The sequence below is a fragment of the Lissotriton helveticus genome (assembly GCF_964261635.1).
Source record: "Lissotriton helveticus chromosome 1_1 unlocalized genomic scaffold, aLisHel1.1 SUPER_1_unloc_1, whole genome shotgun sequence".
Lineage (NCBI taxonomy): Eukaryota > Metazoa > Chordata > Amphibia > Caudata > Salamandridae > Lissotriton > Lissotriton helveticus.
Genome location: NW_027611648.1, coordinates 2,549,756 through 2,570,813, shown reverse-complemented (window position 1 = coordinate 2,570,813; position 21,058 = coordinate 2,549,756). Strand labels below are relative to the sequence as shown.

Genomic DNA, 21,058 nt, shown 5'->3' with positions numbered 1-21,058 from the left:
AGAGAAGCCAGTCTGCGCCAGTCCGCGTCCAGACGCTCCGGCGGACCGGTGGATAGACTGGTTTGCTATGACTCTACCCACACTCTCTTATGATGTCTCGTCATTGCTCGCCCTACGCCCTCCCTTACGTTCTCATTGTGCCCATCTATTTCACCCGTCCGATATCAATTACCTCTGTAGGAACTGTAACTGGAATCCCTCTACTCCAAATATAGGTACCCAACATTCTTCTCCTGTCCTGGAATGGAGATTGTATCTCCTAAACTGCAGGTCCGTATGTAAACACCACACGGAATTACATCTAATGATTGAAGAGCTCAACCCCCACGCACTCTTCCTAACGGAGACATGGCTTCACTCAGATAACGATCCAGCGATTGGATGGGCCATTCCCCAGGGCTTTACACTCAAGAGGTTGGATCGTCAGACCGGGAGGGGTGGGGGATTGGCTATTGTCTATCGAGACAATTATAAATGCCGCATCACCCCTACCACCTCACCCACTTGCGAAAGTGTTCATTTTTCGTTAGAATTCTCCCCTACTACCACCTTTTCAGGTATATTAGCCTATCGCCCTCCTGGTGCTTTAAAAAATTCCATCGCTCAAATAACGGATCTTGCTGCTAGCGTTGTGTTGTCCTCACCCAACTTTACTTTATTGGGGGACCTTAATCTGCATCTTGATGACCCTCACAATACAGCAGCCAATATGCTCCGTTCTCACCTTTCAGCACTGGATCTTCATCAAAAAGGATTTCATATAACTCACAATAGAGGCCATCTCCTGGACCACATTTATAGCAATAGTGACGATCTTACAGTGCTAACCCCGATCCCGCTACCTTGGACCGATCACTTTTTGGTCCCCTTTATCTGGCATACATACTCTCCCATCCCCACTTGTCATCTTGCTAAACAGCGAGGCAGGAAGTGGTCTTCACTCCCCATCCCTGAATGGGAAACCGCCCTGGCAAGAGATCCCCCGAGGAAAGCACTGAATGCTAACACTGCATCCAACAATTTCGACGGCTGGATCTCCTCCACACTGGACTTGGTCCTTCCCGTGCGAGCCTCCAATGCTACAAGAAGACTTAAACCTGCTCCTTGGTTCACTCCTAACCTCAAATCTAGGAAACTACTTTGTCGCAAATATGAAAGAGCCTGGAGACAAGATTACTCCCAAGACAGGAAGGCTAGTTATAGAGCGGCTATTAGGCTCTATAAACAGGAGCAAAAAACAGCACAAGCCTCCTACTACGGCAGTAAAATTGAGGCAGCCGCAAATGCCCCAAGGGAAATTTTTAAAATCGTTAAACCCCTTATCTCTCCCCCAACGGAATGCCCCTCCGTGGAGGGTGCTCAGGATCGCTGCAACAACGTGGCTAACTTTTTCTCCCAAAAGATTCAGACTATATACTGTTCTTTTGGAGAAGCTGACAGCACCCCGGACCCCTCTTCCTTTCCCTTCCTATCCACTGCTACTCCTTGCCAGCTAAATACCATTCCTCTCTTAGATCTGCCTACTCTGGATAGACTTATCCCTCAGATCACTTCTGGCTCACCCAGTGACTCAGCTTCCCCCCAGACCCTTCTTAAGGTAGTGGACATAATTCGCCCGGTCATACTGGACATCCTCAACACCTCTATCACCACAAAATCCGTACCTCCGTCATGGAAGTGCGCAATGGTGAGGGCTCTGTTGAAGAAGCCCAACCTGGACCAGAACAACCTAGCGAACTACCGCCCTATCTCTTTGCTCCCTTGGCTGAGTAAACTACTGGAGAGGCACGTAAACGACATCTTGATGAGCCATTTGGAATCAAATGGTCTCCTGCGTGCCTCCCAAACAGGGTTTCGCCCTCGACATGGAACTGAAACCGCTCTTTTAGCGGTAACGGAGGAAGCTAGAACTGTGTTGGATCAGGGTGGAAAGGTCGCAATTATCTGATTAGATCTAAGCGCTGCGTTCGACACAGTTAACCATGTCGCGCTTTTACAACGTCTGGCGGACATGGGTGTGTCGGACGCAGCCCTAGAATGGCTGACATCCTTCCTGGCTGACCGTTTCTTTCAGGTCTTCGAGGGCGAGGTGGCATCTCCTAAACACCCTCTCAGATGTGGGGTTCCTCAGGGCTCCTCCCTGAGCCCCACTCTGTTCAATGTTTACATGGAGCCTCTAGACAGGATAGTCCACCCCTTTGGTGTGCGTATTGTCACCTACGCAGACGACACCCAACTGGTGGTCTCCTTAGACCACCAGGAGGGATCGTCTAACACCCTAGGCTCCTGTCTGGAGGCGGTCTCCAGATGGATGCAATCCTCATGCCTAAAACTTAACGGGGAGAAGACAGAGGTCATCTTGCTGGGCAATCCCTCCCCCTCGGGCTTTGCATCCTCCTGGCCTCTATGTCTAGGCCCACCCCCTACGCCCAAACCTCAAATAAAAAGCCTGGGGATTTGGCTTGACACCGACCTGAACTTTTCGGTACAAGCTACGAAGACCGCGGCTACCTGTTTTGGGTTGATGAGGATGCTACGGAGGGTGCTCCCTCTGCTCCCATTTCAGGCGAGGAGGATCCTGGTCCAGGCTCTTATACTATCTCGCCTGGACTACGGGAATGTCCTCTACATGGGAGCTCCTGCCTATACCATCCAGAGGCTCCAAGTCACCCAAAACAGTGCAGCCCGTCTACTTTACAACCTTCCCCGATGGCAGTCAGCGAGGAATGCTTTGAGGGAACTTCATTGGCTTCCTATTGCTGGAAGAATACAATTCAAGGCCATGTGTATTTTACACAAGGCCTTCCATCGTACGGGCCCTGCAATCCTCCAGTCCCTGGTCACTCCCTATGCTTCATCTCGTCCTCTTCGTTCCAGCTCCTCCCAGCTGGCTACTCCCATCAGAGTCAAGAAGGCTCGTTGGGGTGGCCGCTCCTTTTCACATACTGCGGCAAAACTCTGGAACACTCTTCCTCTGCCTTTGCGGGAAACTTTAAACCATCTCTCTTTTAGGAAAATTCTAAAAACACACCTGTATGCTACCCTCTGCTGACCCGCCTTGAGCCCCTGCTAATTAAGTTTCTGTCATAAGCGCTACGAGGCCTCCGGGTAGTTAGCGCTATACAAGTGCCATTTCAATTCAATTCAATATTGGAAAGCTCATCTGGCGAAGTCGGAAACAAACTTGTCGCCACAATTCTACATTTTGCTAACTCAAGCAGCAAGAGACCAATAAAACTAGCACTGACACATTCAAGACAAATGCACGGGTGGCCTGCTCTTATGGTGCTAACTGTGGGATTTTACAAAGGTTCACGCTGTTCAAAAACTGGGAAAATGTTCTTGTAACGTGTACTGATCCTGGGTCCTGGCACCCAGTGGCAGTATTAAGAGCTGAGCTGGGGTTCACCGGAGGATCTCAACCTGTAAGACACCGGGTGCGAGTGTGGTCGACTCCAGCTCTTCCCTCATATAGAATGGTCCTGAAGGAACTGCGACGATGCAGGATTACAATACTTTACCCTGGTTAAAGTACGTTACAAACGTTCTAACATACACTAGTTGAGTAGAGCAATAGAATAACCTGGAACTGATGAATAAGGCAACCATAGAACTGGTTAAAAAGAAATATTGGGCATTCATTTGGCGCAAGCAAGAAGCCAGGAAAGGCATCCTTGAGACTAATTACCAGAAAGTAAAATGTGAACCGCACTGGGAACAGTTTAAGGACTTGCTGTTCCCTCCTGAGAAAAGGGCTTTATATTTCATGTATTATTTAATCAACAAAAATGGACACTTGTAACACTGCTCAACCTTCGGTTCAGTGTAAATAAGGAAACCCTCAGAGAAGTCAATGTATAGATGGAAAAGCGGTATATTTGTTTCATCCGCCCCACATTGACATTCACGCAGTTATCATAGGGTTATTCCTATTTGTGTGTACTGCTTGCCTCATCCAGAGGCACCTCCAGTCTCGAGTGCAGTGTCCAGAGACAAAAAGGATTTTCCCACAAAAAGTTGTTAAAAATGAAAAAATATGCCAAAATAAGTTTATTGCAAGGCAAATTTCCATTAGTTAAAAAGGATTTTATATACTAAGTTTTGGCCGAGTTACTGGGCCATGCAGTATTATAAAAAGAAGGTTGTCGACATGTTTCAGCTCTTTGGGCCCGAAGGTCTGTAGAGCTTTCGTCAGGACTTACAAAACAAAATAAACAAAATTTATATACACATATAATACTACTCACACAATTTGTGCGGTAATCCCTTTCTCATAATTATATGAGAAGTGTGCTCTTCACGATCTGTCGTGTAAGAATGCTCTGCTCTGCTCTAGCCTTGTGCTGACTCTGCCTCCGGGGGCAGAGTCAGCACAAGGCTAGAGCGTAGCCTCCACGCGGCTCTGCATCTACTAGAAGTGGTTCCCCCGCTGGAAGCAGAGCATTCTTACACGACAGATCGTGAAGAGCACACTTCTCATATAATTATGAGAAAGGGATTACCGCACAAATTGTGTGAGTAGTATTATATGTGTATATAAATTTTGTTTATTTTGTTTTGTAAGTCCTGACGAAAGCTCTACAGACCTTCGGGCCCAAAGAGCTGAAACATGTCGACAACCTTCTTTTTATAATACTGCATGGCCCAGTAACTCGGCCAAAACTTAGTATATAAAATCCTTTTTAACTAATGGAAATTTGCCTTGCAATAAACTTATTTTGGCATATTTTTTCATTTTTAACAACTTTTTGTGGGAAAATCCTTTTTGTCTCTGGACACTGCACTCGAGACTGGAGGTGCCTCTGGATGAGGCAAGCAGTACACACAAATAGGAATAACCCTATGATAACTGCGTGAATGTCAATGTGGGGCGGATGAAACAAATATACCGCTTTTCCATCTATACATTGACTTCTCTGAGGGTTTCCTTATTTACACTGAACCGATGGTTGAGCAGTGTTACAAGTGTCCATTTTTGTTGATTAAATAATATATTACTTTTGGGGAAAGAAACGGACACACAAAATCCTCATCCCTCCCTGTTGATTAAATATCTTTATATTTCATGTTCAGATTAGGAACTCTTCCGGTGGGGGCCTTTGCTAAATCATGGGTAAAGCCCCTGGAGGCGGATCTAACACGTGTCCCAGTACATAAGGGGGCCCGAGTCATTTATGTGTTTTATGCTGCTGTGTGATATGTCGCTTAAAATCCAAAGGTACTACCTACGTCCTCTTTTTCTAAAACGTAATCTGAGATGCTGCAGTGCAGCACTTTTCTTATGTTATAGAACTGATCGTATGGAGATTTGCCAGGCAGTTGCTTCGTATATGCAGACCTACTACTAACAGCAGCGAAGAAAGTGGGTGCAAACCATAAACCAACTGTAGTGATGGTTTTGCCATTTTCCGAGTTGTCTCTGGGGGCTGTGGCCGTCCTTGGATAGATCTGCCCTCATAAACTGGAGTGTGGCTCGACTCCGGTTTTAAAGGCACTAGGGCAAAATGGACGACCAGGAGCCCCTTATTGACTGGACAGGGCATCGAGAGGTATTGTTGCACATTTCTACTTGCACCTGCACTTTATAAAATGCTCGCTTAGGTGTTGGACGTCTATTGGCCCATATCTAAGGGTTAATTTCCATAGGGCTGTCAGCAAAACTGTAACTATTTGGTCAAATCCTCGTTTTTGTAACATAATAGATAACGTTTGCGCAGCAGGCTTGTGCTCTTGTTTTATTTCTGTTGCTTATAAGACAGCTTTCAGGCTTCCTATTAGGTTTAATTGCTCTGAGTAGGCAACAAGCAGACGGAGACGCCGGTGTCTGCACCTCGGTATGCGCTTGTTATTTGGGACGCTTTGTAAGATCTAATGACCGCTCTATCTAATTGATTGGTTTTAATAGTGATGTACGTCATCCGTTTGCACTTGCAGTTCACGTCAGATCATGGATTATGCGCAAAGTGTAGTATTTATATGATCTATGCTTAAGTCATTTTAAATGAACAAGAATTGTGATTGTTTTATTACGTGCTGTAAATATCAATGTTTTAGGCGTTATGGCCAATGTTCCCTCTAATTTTTTTCCTCTGTGTGCGGCAGTGGAGGGTCTCTGTGTGCTGCAACCATGGCTATGTGCGCCAGGAATCGAACCTCGCGTGTCTGCAGCGCCAAATGCCACTCGCTTTTGGTGCCCTTCTGCCCTCTGCCCCACTCGTTTTTGGTGCCCTTCTGCCCTCTGCCCCACTCGCTTTTGGTGCCCTTCTGCCCTCTGCCCCACTCGCTTTTGGTGCCCTTCTGCCCTCTGTCCCACTCGCTTTTGGTGCCCTTCTGCCCTCTGCCCCACTCGCTTTTGGTGCCCTCCTGCCCTCTGCCCCACTTTTTGGTGCCCTTCTGCCCTCTGCCCCACTCGCTTTTGGTGCCCTTCTGCCCTCTGTCCCACTTGCTTTTGGTGCCCTTCTGCCCTCTGCCCCACTCGCTTTTGGTGCCCTTCTGCCCTCTGTCCCACTTGCTTTTGGTGCCCTTCTGCCCTCTGCCCCACTCGCTTTTGGTGCCCTTCTGCCCTCTGTCCCACTTGCTTTTGGTGCCCTCCTGCCCTCTGCCCCACTCGCTTTTGGTGCCCTTCTGCCCTCTGCCCCACTCGCTTTTGGTGCCCTCCTGCCCTCTGCCCCACTCGCTTTTGGTGCCCTTCTGCCCCACTCGTTTTTGGTGCCCTTCTGCCCTCTGCCCCACTCATTTTTGGTGCCTTCCTGCCCTCTGTCCCTCTCACTTTTGGTGCCCTCCTGCCCTCTGCCCCACTCACTTTTGGTGCCCTTCTGCCCTCTGCCCCACTCGGTTTTGGTGCCCTCCTGCCCTCTGCCCCACTTTTTGGTGCCCTTCTGCCCTCTGCCCCACTCGTTTTTGGTGCCCTACTGCCCTTTGCCCCACTCGCTTTTGGTGCCCTCCTGCCCTCTGCCCCACTTTTTGGTACCATTCTGCCCTCTGCCCCACTCGTTTTTGGTGCCCTCCTGCCCTCTGTCCCACTCGCTTTTGGTGCCCTCCTTCCCTCTGCCCCACTCGCTTTTGGTGCCCTCCTGCCCTCTGCCCTACTCACCTTTGGTGCCCTCCTGCCCTCTGCCCCACTTGCTTTTGGTGCCCTTCTGCCCCACTCGTTTTTGGTGCCCTCCTGCCCTCTGTCCCACTCGCTTTTGGTGCCCTCCTGCCCTCTGCCCCACTCGCTTTTGGTGCCCTTCTGCCCTCTGCCCCACTCGCTTTGAGTGCCCTTCTGCCCTCTGTCCCACTCGCTTTTGGTGCCCTCCTGCCCTGTGCCCACTCGCTTTTGGTGCCCTTCTGCCCTCTGCCCAACTCGCTTTTGGTGCCCTCCTGCCCTCTGCCCCACTTGCTTTTGGTGCCCTTCTGCCCTCTGCCCGCCTCGTTTTTGGTGCCCTCCTGCCCTCTGTCCCACTCGTTTTCGTGGTTGCTTTTACTCAGGGCGCCACTCAGCACGGGCAGCATTGTTTGGCAGAGCAGCGCACTCTTCACAGGCAGGCCCCTCCCTGTTAGTGCACTTCTTAGAGTTTCTTGTTGCTCAAATGGGTGTCATTTTTGATAATTATATGTTTCTCCATATGTTTCATGCTTGATTTTTGCTTCCGATAAAGTGTCACTCATAGTTGTTGAAATGTCACTCGAAATTACAATGTAATTATGAAAATGTGACACATAGCAATTTGTGGTGCTTGAGGCTATGAGGGAGGGTGGGGTAGACTCTGGCCTTTTGTTTAAGTATTGCTGTTAATCAAAGCCCCTTCACAGGCTCCGATTAACAGTAATACTTAAACAAAAGGCCAGAGTCTTTCCCGCGCTTTTCTAACAAAAGCGTAGGCAGTTTCCAAACACACGCTGTGTTTGGAAACTGTCTGCTCTTTTGTTAGGAAAGCGCGGGGAAGACTCTGGCCTTTTGTTTAAGTATTACTGTTAATCGGAGCCCGTGAAGGGGCTCTGATTAACAGCAATACTTAAACAAAAGGCCAGAGTCTACCCCGCCCTCCCTCGTAGCCTCAAGCGCCACAAGCCCTCCCCCCACCTCCTTACCTGCACGCCTCACGACCGCTCCGCCGCATTCGCGCCGCTCTCTTTCAAAGCGGCCGGCGGCTCGACTTCCTGACCGTGTGCGCGCTCCACGCTAGGTGGTGCATGGTGAGGTCAGGAGCGGTGCGAGCGCGCGCCTTAGAGGGAACGGTGGTTATGGCATAAACCGCTGACAATAAACCTTTGCCATCAAGTACCACACATGCAGGAATGCTCAGTGGGTTGTGCGCTGCTAGATTTAACATGGACGTCTGTGAAAGTGAGTCCCACCAGAAAGCAGAGTAGATCATACGGGGGTCAAGAAAGGTTTATTTAAGTATCACAGCTACAGAGACCCCCTCCTTCATCATGCTAAGACTGAATGACAAATGTCTCTATCCCAGCCCACGGCCCAGCACCCATCCTCACATTCCAGAGTATCATGACACAGGACGACACACCTTCTCCCCCTCACACATTCTAAACTTAAAGAAAATAAAAGGAAACTTAACTATGAATGCAAAGGATACAAAGAACATAAAAGAGAATGCATGTAGGATCTTTGAAAAACTCAACAAAGCAATTTTATAGGCAAAGAGAAAACTGGGGTGCATGGCAAATGGGAAAAGATCTCCCTTTAAGAAACACAATCGTGCAAACGTCGGGGAATACATTTCAAGTGAAGTGGCCCAGAGCCCCTTTCTCCTGCAACAGGCTCTTCCACCTCAGAGCCTGAATCAGGCTCACTCGTCTTTATTGCATTTTTGAAAACCTTGATACCCTTAAACGGAAGACTGAATTTGGATCTGGGAGACTTCATCTTGACCCAGTCTCCCACGTCGACCACTGTTCTCTTCACAGCCCTCCTTTTATCATACAAGATCTGTATTTTTTTATCACCTCTTTCTCTCTTTCTAGTCCTCAATACTACCCACTGTTAGACCTGGTAGCATTGGCATGAGACTCCCTTCCACTAGTACTGCCATGTCGACTTGGTAAGTGCACCCACTGACCAGTCCCTAAACCTTCCCTTTTCGACATGGTAGCCACCCCTAAGGTAGGCCCTAGGGCAGGGTGCATTGTATGTGAGCACTGTGCCACTGCTATTCAGTGCCACAGTGCAAGTGCTCCCTATGTTAATTTGATGTCATGGATTAATGACTCCATGATTGGCTCATTTGGTTTACATGTCAGACCCTAGTACAGTGCACTGTGTGTGCCCAGGGCCTGTAAGTCAAATGCTGCTGGTGGGCTTGCAGCACTGATTGTACCACCCACAGAAACAGCTTGTAAAGTGTGTCTCAGGCCTGCCATTGCAGAGCCTGTATGCAGTCTAGTACTGCCATGTGGACTTGGTAAGTGCACCCACTCACAGATTTACGTTCATTATTTCTCACTGGGGTTCATTGGGCACATACACACAATAGTAAGCACAGTTATTTTGTCTCACTATCACTTGTGTCACCACTTTTTTGTGGTTCTCAAAAAGGAGAACAAACACTGTTTTTTCCTGTCTTTTCTTTACTTCTTACACACTCAGAGAGAGAGTTACCGATGATGAGAAGTGGGTGAGCTGGCGATTGTTAGTCAGAAACCCCGTTGGCGGTTCTACCATGAGGTACTTTCTCCCTTCTCTCACATTTTTTTACTGCTGGAAGGTGGGGAGTCTGGATGGTAGCAGTTGTTGTTTTTAGTGAGACACTGTGACAAACAAGAGTAGTTGAACTGTACACACTTGAGGGAATTGAGAAGAGTATTGAAAACCCTGGATTTGTTATTTACGTTAGGACTAAGTGTCTTTTAGGTGAGGCCTTATGTTGTTTATAAAATGCACCCACTGACCAGTCTCTAAACCGTCCCTTTTCTACATGTTAGCCACCCGTAAGGTAGGCCCTAGGGCAGGGTGCATTGTATGTACTGATGTGTGTAGCATGTCCTGGTAGTGAATTACAGCCAATTTTGTTTTTCACTACTGCAAGAATGGCCAGAATGGCAGTTTGGTTATAACACCTTATAATCTTAACTATCCCAAGGAACATGGTAGAAAAACGAATTTAATATGCCTGAACTCAGTATGATAAAATACATATTTTAGTGAAGTTGGTTTTAAACATTCTGTGTTTGAAACTACCACTTTTAGAAATAGGTATTTTCTTGCCTAACCATCCAAGCCTGCTTCTGCAAGGCTGTGTATTCCATGTCTGGTTTGTGAGTGACAGGGGCTGAGGGGGCTCCAGGAGACAGGGTGAGTCAGCACTGGGCTGAATAGACCTATCTGCATGTAGAGTGGTGGGGGAAGTAGCACCTGGGCCTGAATAGGGCTGTGTCTGCCTTCCACAATGCTGGCTCCACCTCCTGTGGTGTGTCTGATGACCCTGGCCCACCCCGACAAAGGAAGAAGCTGTGCACTAGCAGGATGCACCCAGAACTGGTTTATACTAGGTACAGACACTCTCTGCCTTCAGAGACAAAGGATTTGTGTGTATAAAAAGGGGGACCTAGACCCCAGAACTTTAGATCCCTTCTGGGAAACAAGGAGAAGAACAAGAGAATCAGCAGGAGTTATTTGACTACCCCTATACCAGTGTGTTGTTTGCTGGGGATGGCCTGCAGTGGTTTCTTTATCGCCACGGAAAGGAGAAAAGACTTTTATTGAAACTTTCATCATCTTACAGAAAATCTCTAATGGCTCGAATTTGAGCTTGCCTTCTGTCTGAAATCTCAGGGATACAAAGACTTCACCCCATCTGGAACTTTCTTTTCTTGCTGCTACAGAAGGAAATTGCAAAAACCGACGCCGGCGAGCAAAACCATAATCTGCATCGAAGCCGTGAGCGCTGCTCTGACTTACAACGTCGAGCCGACGCCGGCCGCCGTGCCATATCGACACCAACAAGCGACATCGTAACCTGCCACAAGCCCTGAGCGCTGCTCCGACTTTGTGACGTAGACCCGATGCCAGCTGCTATGCTGCATCGCCTCCAAAGCCGACATCATTGTGGAGCCGATCCTCGACGTGCGTGGTCAAGAATCCATCGACATCGTGACATTGTACAGAACCGTGGTTTTGGCGCTATCGTAAGGAACCAACTCCCCTGCTTTGTGCAAGCATCGAGGACCTGACGCGTCGCCTCCCCTGAAACAAGGAACCGACGCAGCACAGCGCCAACTACGCTGCGAGCTGTCTTTGTTTTCACTTTTCCCAAGGTACTGTTCTTTGTGGGTCTGTTTTGACTACGCGCTCAAAGCCTTGCACCTCACGGTCGGCGCCGTACTTTGGGATTTCTTTGACCTCGACGTTGTGATAACTCGTCTGTTGCTAAAAACTGCGTTTAATTGAATAACCTATTTTTGAGCTACTTCTACCATCTTATTTCTGCTTACAGTATTGTGGATTTTTGTCGTTTGAGTCTTGTGTTAAGTCTATATTAAGAATACTTATTTTTATAAAACCTGTGTGGTGTACATCTGTAGTGTTTTCCCTGTATTACTGTAAGTGTTCACAAATGCTTCACACACTGCCTCTGAGATAAACCTTCCTGCTCGTGACAAGGTACCACAGGGTTGAGCAGGGGTTATTTTAGGAGTGTCACTCCCTTACTCGGACTAGAATCAAGGGTCCCTATTTGGACAAAGGTGCAAGCCATTGCCGACTAGAGAGTCTGAGACCCCCAGTTCTAAAACCCACCTTTTCATCCACTAAGGTTCTTTTGATCATTACCCACAACAGAGTGACCTCCATGTTGGGGACCCTTCCTTTAAATAAACAAAAGGGAATTTCACCAGTGGACGAACAAGAAGTGAACCTATACTCGCTAATCTACTTCCTCATGGCCATCTCCCAACTTTCACCACAGACAAAAGCTTGTTGCAGAGTCTCTTTAACAACCTTGACAAACCTTTCCACCACACCATTGCTTTGTGGATGGTACAGGGACGCCTTCTTATGCTTGATCCCCCTGGAACTCAGAAACTCTTCCATGACTAAGGTTGTGAACTGAACACCATTGTCTGACAAGAGTGTTAACTGGAAACCCTCACGTTCAAATAACTCTTCTAGAAACTCAATCACTTCACCAGACTCAACGGAATAAACCACCTTTGATATCAGGCCAATGGGAAAACATATCAATACACACGATCAAATAGAGATCCTGAGTCTTCAACTTCACAGGTCCCAAAATATCTATAGAAGTGTCCACCACGGACCATTAGCCTGTTCTCTAATAACCATGGGTTGAGTCCTGCACTTCAATATCCTGTCATAACACGCACATTCAGCACATTCACGCACCAACCTCTCTACATGTACATCCATGGCAGGCCACCAATATTCTTACCTGATACTTTGCTTTGTCTTGGCAATGCCCATGTGCGAGGTGTGAGCAGTCTTTACTAGCTTATCCCTTAGTGCAAGGGGTGCAACCAACTTACTACCACACACGAGGAGACCATCCTCCCCCGCCAGATCTTCCCTAACTTGCCAAAAGCCTTAGAGGACCTCCTCACAGTCCTTCTTCTCACACTAACCACCTTTGACCAAGGTGAGGACTTTCTGCAAGTCTAAATCGATCATGTGATGTTCCCTCCACTCTCTCTCTGAAATCAACCCTTCGCTAATCACACACAAATTAATTCCTTCCTCCAATTATTCACCTCCAAACCTCTCAACATCATCTGTCATTTCATACTCCACACCACGAGTCTTGACAGACGGTGTGCCAGAACTGTAGAGCCACAACCCACTTCCGTATCCCATGGGAGACAGAGTCAATGCCTTTCTTGGAGAAGACCTCCCTAAGAGGTTTGTGGTCAGTACGAATTCTGAACCTTTTCCCCCACAAATCCTTTCTCAGCTTGTGCACCGCCCAGGAAAAACCCAGAGCTTCTTTTTCCACAACAGAACAGTTGCATTCAGCACACCTCAAGGGCCTAGAGAGGAAAATAATCATTTTAACCTCCCCATCAACCTTTTGCAAAAGAACTGCTCCTAACCCCTTTGAGCTGGCATCAGTGATGAGATAAGATTCCTTTGTGGGGTCAAACCTTCCTAGACAAGGTGCTTCATTCAGATGTTTCTTAATGCACTCAAACTCTTCCTCACAGCCCTTGGACCAAACACATGTGCCTCCCTTCTTGAGGAGAGACCTCAAACAAGAGGTTTTCCCTGCAAAGTTCGGAACAAACTTGTAATAAATTCAGCCATGCTTAGAAACTTTACAAACTCTTCTTTGTTCAAAGGGCTGTGCAAATTAAAATGGTGCTTACCAATGAGTGTTTAGGTTTGATGCCTGCAGCGGACACAAAACGCCCATGGTACTCTAATTCTTTGACATCAAATTTGCACTGGTCAATAATAAGGGTGAGGTCAGCATCACATAACTTCTTCAATACTGACCTCAGCCTCCCATTATGTTCCTCAAGATCCACACCAAAGATGAGCACATCATCTAGGTACACCTTGAAACCCTGAAGGCTTCCAAGAATGCCCTCCATCGCCCTCTAAAAAATGGAGGCTGCAGAAATCAGTCGAAAGGCATTCTTAGAAACCTAAAAGTACCAAAGGGTGTTACCCAGGAGGTAAGGTCCTGGGAAGAGGTGTGAATGCTCTGAAGAGGAGTGAAGGCCGGCCTGGTGATAGGCGGAGGTCAAGTCCAAGGAAGAAAAATGCCTTGCCCACTCAAGAGAACACAGCATTTTAGTTATGTGGGTGAAAGCATAATGATCAACAATAACTGCTTTGTTGAGCTCCCTCAAGCTGACACAGAGCCTAGCCTCCCCATTGGCTTTGCAGGCCATAACAACAGGAGAGACCCACTCCGTTGCTTCAACTTCTTGAATGATAAACTTGGCTAAGAGATTGCCTAATTCAACTTTCATGCTCTCCCTTACTTACAGAGGTGGATTTCTGACCTTAGCTGTTTTTGGAACAGAGTTAGATTTGACCTTTATCCAATGTACATAGTTTTTGAAACAAACACAGTCCACCAGCAAAGACCTCAAGGAATTCCTTGATCCAGTCTCGATTAGCATTACTAACAACCCTAACTGGTGGTAATTATTTTAGGCAGACAGATCTCATTGGGATAAAGGCAGCTATGTAGATCACGTTGATGGAAGCAACTTATGAGCGAGTCCTGCTTCATCGAGACATAGATTTTACCAGGGATGACTCTCCCTTTGAAATCAATTGTGACCCAGAAATAACCCAGCAACTCAATAGTCACCATACCTTAACCTTTTGGTCTAATGTCTGGCTTCAACAGGGTGAGTTTGCCCAGCAGATTACACTCATAAAATGTTTTGGGGACTAGCAGTATCTTGGCCCCAAAGTCGAAGAGCATGCTCACTGGAGCATCATTGAACAAAACTAGCTCCTGAGGGCCATCTCTAGCATTCCCTGTGACAGGGAGAACATTGATTCCTTCCAAATCTTCTTCATAAAGATAAACTTCCCTGACTTTTTTATGCCCGTGGCCCGATCTGCAGCTCTTTGATACGTGACCTTTTCTCTCTTTTTGCACATGGCCTTCCAACCTGGGCAGTCTTTAACCCGTTGACAGTGGCGCGAATTTCACCGCTGTGCGGGCATATTAATGAGTGGGTGCAGTTCGGACAGCCCCTAGTCGTCCTCCGCACATGCCCACTGTGACGTTAGGGGGCCGTCCGATGCACGCAACGGGTTAAAGTTGGCCATATGGCCAGAGTTGCCACACCTGAAGCACTTCCTCTGAAAATTCTTTGTGTTAAAGGGCTTTGAAGTGGTGCTCAATTTGGGTTTAACAAATCTATCCACCACCACCTTGACATTAATGTTCTCCTTTTTATCACCTGAACTGTCTTTGCGTATAATATCAACACACACTTTTGAATGCCCTTGACTTTTGGATATGGTCAGCACTTCTTAAGGCGATGGTGTGTCTTTTTGCCACAGGGCATGTCTCGTTTTGTCGAGGGCGCATCCTAACATGAACTAATCTCTTAAGCGATCCTCTAAAGCGGCACCAAAATTGCATGTGGAAGCCAATGTGCACAAGGTAGTTATGTACTGTTCGACCGACTCATCCTGCCTTTGCATCCTTCTCCCGAAGTTATATCTTACAAGGACAGTACTCACTTTGGGGAGGTGGTGCAAGTCCAACTTGTTGAAGCAGATCTCGTATTCTTTAAGAGTGCCGGAGTCACTATCAGAGAGTTCAGGAAGGTACTCAAAGAATTCTTGTCCCTCAGAGCCCAAGCAATGCATTAACAATGAGGCTTTCCTCTCTGCACTTAAGGAAGTGCCACAGACACGAGCATAATGTGTGGAAACCTTCTTCCACGAGAGAGGAGGAACTTCTGGAGATGTCAACAAGAAGGGAGGGGCAGTGACATTTTGCATGATGTACGAGCTATGTTTGACCTAGTTACTACTTAAGGGTGATTTTCAGTGATCTGCGTACAGTGCACAATATCCACATACCTTGTAAGCTGTGCGCATCAGGGGAACTGCGTGAAACTTCAGCAATTAAAATTTCGGCCTATGCGCACAATGCCAGAAACTGTATTTGCTGTGCGCATCAGTAGAACGATCAGCCCGATTACTGATGGCACATATTTATTCAGGGAGGAGTCACTTTAGTTTGGTGCTCAATTCCATGTGTAGATGTAAGTCTGGTGGTGCCTGATAACTGAAAGGCACACATTTGTTTACATACAATTTCATATATGTCTGATTTATTATTCCTATTACAGTGCCTTCTACCTTGAGAAGGCCCGTCCTAGACCAGTGTGAGGACAAAACCCATGCCGACAAATGAGCGACCTGAAGTGTAATACTGAGAAAAAGTAACCTGGAGGATTGCTGTAAATGAAAAAATAATAATAAAGAACTGCATAACAACAGCTGGGTGACCTGGAAGCCGATTGTTTCTCAATATAGTACTAGTTTGTGATTACCTTACAGTGCTCACATTATCATCCACGCTAGAAGAGATGGGAGCCTGGGGTGTCTGGTCACAGAAGCTCATTTACATACAAAGGGGGTGACAGCCTGTTCACAACGCACAGCACAACTTGTTTACGTAAAGTGCTAGTACACAGAACAGGTTACAGTCTTGTGTCTCTTTTTTTCATTTTCTTTAATATATCCTGCACCTTGCTCTGTTCTTCTCTTTCTCTCATTTCAATTCATAGCAAATTACTCAAATTCATTATTGCTTTATCAGCACGGCACAAGTCGGGGGGTAGCCACAGTTTGAAGCGGTCCCCCAACTATTATCTAGAAACGGGACTCAGTTCCACATAGCTCCTTAGCCTGCAACTGGTAATTGTTACTTCGTGCCCCAGCACTGCAGACACAGGCCTCTGAGTGTTTGTTTGTGTGAGTGGCGCAAGAGAGGAACAGAGAACTTGACACAATTAGTCCTTCTATTGCTTAATACATTGGCTGGATAAAGAATAACGTCAGGAAACAAGCGCAAATTAAAAGCATATTTTATTTATTCGCTGAAAACTGTTTAAAAATGTAATTTCCAAGTTCCACATATCTGTTTAAAAATATTTACACTTTCAGTCCTTTTTCGAGTTTAGTTACAAACTAATAGTGGGCAAAACACATGATGTATAAAAACTGAAACCAAAAACTTATTTTTACATTATTTTATGTTTCTTGTTTATTGTTTTTAAAACAGTCCATCAACCTTTCACGTGAAAATTATAAGGGCCTGACATCACTTCTTGTGATGTCACTACCTGTGACGTCACTGTGATTTGCATATGATAATGGGCTCCTTCACTATTTTCCTTACTTGTGCCCTGTTTATTGGCATGACATGGGTCTATAGGTATTAAAAATAAACATTAAATTCACAGGTGTTCAGCCCATTTCTCTGGTGATGTCACATATTGGCATGTATTCGGCTGCTTCTTCTATTTTTAGATGAGTACAAATAACGTACGTTCCCCCTCCTTCCAATTCGTTCTTTTTCTCCCCATTTCTTTGTCTCTCTCACTCTCTTTATCTCTCCCCCTCTTTATTTCCCACACACTCCTGTTAGCTTTAGCTTCATGAATGTCACTGCCACTTCTGGCATTCATACGACAAATCCTTCAGAACATTTGAGGACAAGGGACAATCAAGTGTGGAAGATGAGTTGCTGGGAGTGCAACTGATTGTCCTGGCACATATATGCTTTTGATGTGGGATTTCGCTATTTCACCACATTCTTCAAACAGAGTCTACTGCTTACAGTGGCTCAATTCTGGTAAAAAGTAGAGTTTGGCAAGTCACAAAATGAATAGGGAGAGCCAAGTCGGGGAGGAGCCATGGGTCACACTTAGTTATAAGGCCCGAGACACGAGCTGAGCCATTGACCGAAAACAGTGTGTAAGAGATGCAGCAAACGTTACTTAAAAACAAGGTATATGCTCTTTTATATCTGAAAATAGGTTATTTCTTGAACACCTGTGCTTCGCTTTAATTCTTTATCTACACTGCAGTGGCATTTGTTAATAGTAATACATGCATTTTACCAATGAAGTTTCTCATCTCCAGATCCCTGACAACATGTCCACTCTGGGTGTGTTGGGTTTATAGGTTTTATCACTAATCCGACAAGTTAGCTGAAAATACCACTGTTAGTCCCAGTATTGTTCAGTGTTGCTTTTACAGGTTGTGTGATCAGGTGCGATTAAATGTTTTTCTTTGTATCTCTTCTTCACCAAATAAAAATCAACAATGTTTCTTTTCTTTTAATCCACATTGTGCTTGTCTCCCACTGTGTATCCTGGTACATAATGTCACTTTGCTATGTGTACGGAAGTGAACAATCACTGGAAACAAACACTTTTATAATCCTGCAAATACTGTTATCTGTTTTACTTCTTTACTGCTATTCGGGTCTTTTATCATCTGGTATTTCAATGTCCCACATAATTTGCATTGGATCTTTTTCTGTAATTCATTCCTCTCACAATAACTGCACTGTTTTGCTCTTTTCTATGTCCTCAGAAGGGTCAGAAGTGGAGAAATGTGGCTCAATGGTTAGAGCGGCAGACCCTGATGCAGAGGTCTGGCCCGGGACCTGGGTTCAATTCCCGCCTCGGCGGGTCTTGGGCTCAATTTCCTCGGACCTGATAATTCTCGCCTCGGTGCCTATTCTAATCATGGGTCCCACTCTGCAACTCTGGGCAATAGCTTGCTTAATCTCCACAACGACCCCAACAGCGCTGGGATGACTGGCTTCACCCTGGGGGTGCCCAGGAGTGGACATTTCACAGGAAAGCCAGGAAGGGTTCCACAGCGGTATGCGTTACAGCACCAGGACACCCCAGTTGGGGTATTAGTGCACTTTACAAGTACAAATTACATTTACATTTACAAGGGTCAATATTATTTTTGATGTTCTTAAGTTCTTTCCGGAATCTCTGCAGCTCTAGGATTATTTCCATGTGAGTTAAATGAAGGAGTGAATTCACTGAGGGCTGTGTGGGATTGAAAATTGACAAAAGCACTTCTCACTTTCAGTGCCCTTCTCTGTTTTCCCCCTGTGTGTTTGCTGATGACTTTGTAGCTCTAATCGTCGACTAAAGCTCTTTCCACATTCATTGCACTTGAGTGGCTTTCCCCCTGTGTGTGTTTGTTGATGTTTTCGTAGGGTTGATAACTGACTAAAGCTCTTCAAACATTCACAGCAATCATATAGTTTTTCCCTTGTGTGTGTTCGCTGATGTCTTTGAAGGTGTGATAACTGACTAAAGCTCTTTACACATTCACTGCACTTGAATGGTTTTTCCCCTGTGTGTGTTCGCTGATGACTTTGAAGGTGTGATAACTGACTAAAGCACTTTGCACATTCACTGCACTTGAATGGTTTTTCCCCTGTGTGTGTTCGCTGATGACTTTGAAGGTGTGATAAATGACTAAAGCTCTTCCCACATTCATTGCACTTGAATGGTTTTTCTCCTGTGTGAGTTCGCTGATGATACCTTAATGCTGAAGAGCTGCGAAAACTACTGTCACATTCCGAACAATTATAGCGTTTTCCCTCTGTGTTTTATTCGCTGATGTCTTTGTAGTACTGATAATTGACTAAAGCTCTTCCCACATTCAGTGCAATTATATGGTTTTTCTCCAGTGTGTGTTCTCTGATGCTCTTTTAGGTATGATAATCGACTAAAGCTCTTCAAACATTCACTGCACTTGAATGGTTTTTCTCCTGTGTGAGTTCGCTGATGATCCTTTAATGCTGTAGAGAAGCGAAAACTACTGTCACATTCACTACAATGATAGGGTTTTTCCCCTGTGTGTGTTCGCTGATGTCTTTGAAGGGTTGATAACCAACTAAAGCTCCTCCCACATTCACTGCACTTGAATGGTTTTTCCCCTGTGTGTGTTCGCTGATGACTTTGAAGGTGTGATAACCAACTAAAGCTCTTCCCACATTCACTGCACTTCAATGGTTTTTCCCCTGTGTGTGTTCGCTGATGACTTTGAAGGTGTGATAACTGACTGAAGCACTTCCCACATTCACTGCACTTGAATGGTTTTTCCCCTGGGTGTATTCGCTGATGTGTTTGAAGGCTTGATAACTGACTAAAGCATTTCCCACATTCACTGCACTTGAATGGCTTTTCCCCTGTGTGTGTTCGCTGGTGTCTTTGTAGTTCTGATAACCTACTAAAGCACTTTGCACATTCACTGCACTTGAATGGTTTTTCCCCTGTGTGTGTTCGCTGATGACTTTGGAGGTTTGATAACTGACTGAAGCACTTCCCACATTCACTGCACTTGAATGGTTTTTCCCCTGGGTGTATTCGCTGATGTGTTTGAAGGCTTGATAACTGACTAAAGCACTTCCCACATTCACTGCACTTGAATGGCTTTTCCCCTGTGTGTGTTCGCTGGTGTCTTTGTAGTCCTGATAACCTACTAAAGCACTTTGCACATTCACTGCACTTGAATGGCTTTTCCCCTGTGTGTGTTCGCTGATGACTTTGAAGGCTTGATAAGTGACTAAAGCACTTTGCACATTCACTGCACTTGAATGGCTTTTCCCCTGTGTGTGTTCGCTGATGACTTTGTAGTTCTGATAACCTACTAAAGCTCTTTACACATTCACTGCACTTGAATGGTTTTTGTCCTGTGTACATGTGCTGATGAAGCTTGCGTAGTGATGACAAACTAAAGCTCTTGCTGCATGTGTATGATTCTTCTTTCTTGGTTAGTGTCTGTGGGTCGGGTACATATTTGTCTACATCCCATGACTGCATTTCCTGATGGGCCGACATGGCTTATAAAGCACTTGTGTTTTTCTCACACACTTTATATGTGTGCAGTATTTTGCATGTTTTATTTCTGTTTTCACAAAAAATGCGATAGCCACCAAATATTTGCCACACTCCTAATACGTAGAAGGTGTCTTTGTAGGCGATTGTGCCTTTAGATTGGATTATGGCTATGCACGATTGCGGGTAAAGATGTATCTTCCTTCTGACCGGTGCAAATTAGGACAGTCTATTGTATTGTAGCTACAAGAACTCCTCTTTCCTTTACCCGTCAGTTGTCCGGCTCTGCTCTGTTGTGCTTTTCTCTGGTTACTGTGGTTTGTCAGGAAAGAGTTTACAATTCTCCTAGAGCACGGAATGATGGCTTGTCATCATTTTATAAAACAGAGCTCTGCGGTAATCACACCATACAGATCCCATGATATTGGACACTTGTTTATACAGGAGGCGGTTTGTTATTGTTGTTGCCTTAATTTTCCTAAGGTCATTTCTTCGTCTTGTGGCATGGAGGTGCACAGCTCAGCGTCTTACAATCACTGAACTGCCCTTGATGCTTGGTCCGGGATCTGTCAGTTTGTGTGCAGGTTCCTCTGTCGCCGACTGCGCTGATGTTTTCCTGAATACTGTAGCTCAATATTTCTGCTATTATTGAAGATTTACAGCATTCGCTTTATTATTGATGGTCATTTCACACATTCAAGGCTTGTTTTCTGTTGGATGTAAAAATATTTAAAATTACTAA

General features: G+C 45.9%; 3 protein-coding genes across 3 annotated transcripts in view; 1 reads left to right on the top strand and 2 right to left on the bottom strand.

Moving 5' to 3' along the window:
• The window catches only part of LOC144805412 (uncharacterized), a 226,956-nt gene that overhangs the window by 41,732 nt on the left and 164,166 nt on the right, over positions 1-21,058 (bottom strand). The window lies entirely within an intron of this gene.
• The window catches only part of LOC144805422 (uncharacterized), a 196,517-nt gene that overhangs the window by 76,256 nt on the left and 99,203 nt on the right, over positions 1-21,058 (top strand). The gene's annotated exons all lie outside the window — the stretch shown is intronic.
• Positions 16,509-20,825, bottom strand: LOC144805411 (uncharacterized). The gene has a single exon (XM_078671973.1). It carries the CDS (start codon positions 20,317-20,319, stop codon positions 19,063-19,065), a length of 1,257 nt encoding a protein of 418 aa, XP_078528099.1. The 5' UTR covers positions 20,320-20,825; the 3' UTR covers positions 16,509-19,062.

Bases quoted from the DNA above. Each gene is read 5' to 3' on its own strand.
- LOC144805411 (XM_078671973.1), bottom strand. From the start codon at position 20,319: ATGTCGGCCCATCAGGAAATGCAGTCATGGGATGTAGACAAATATGTA.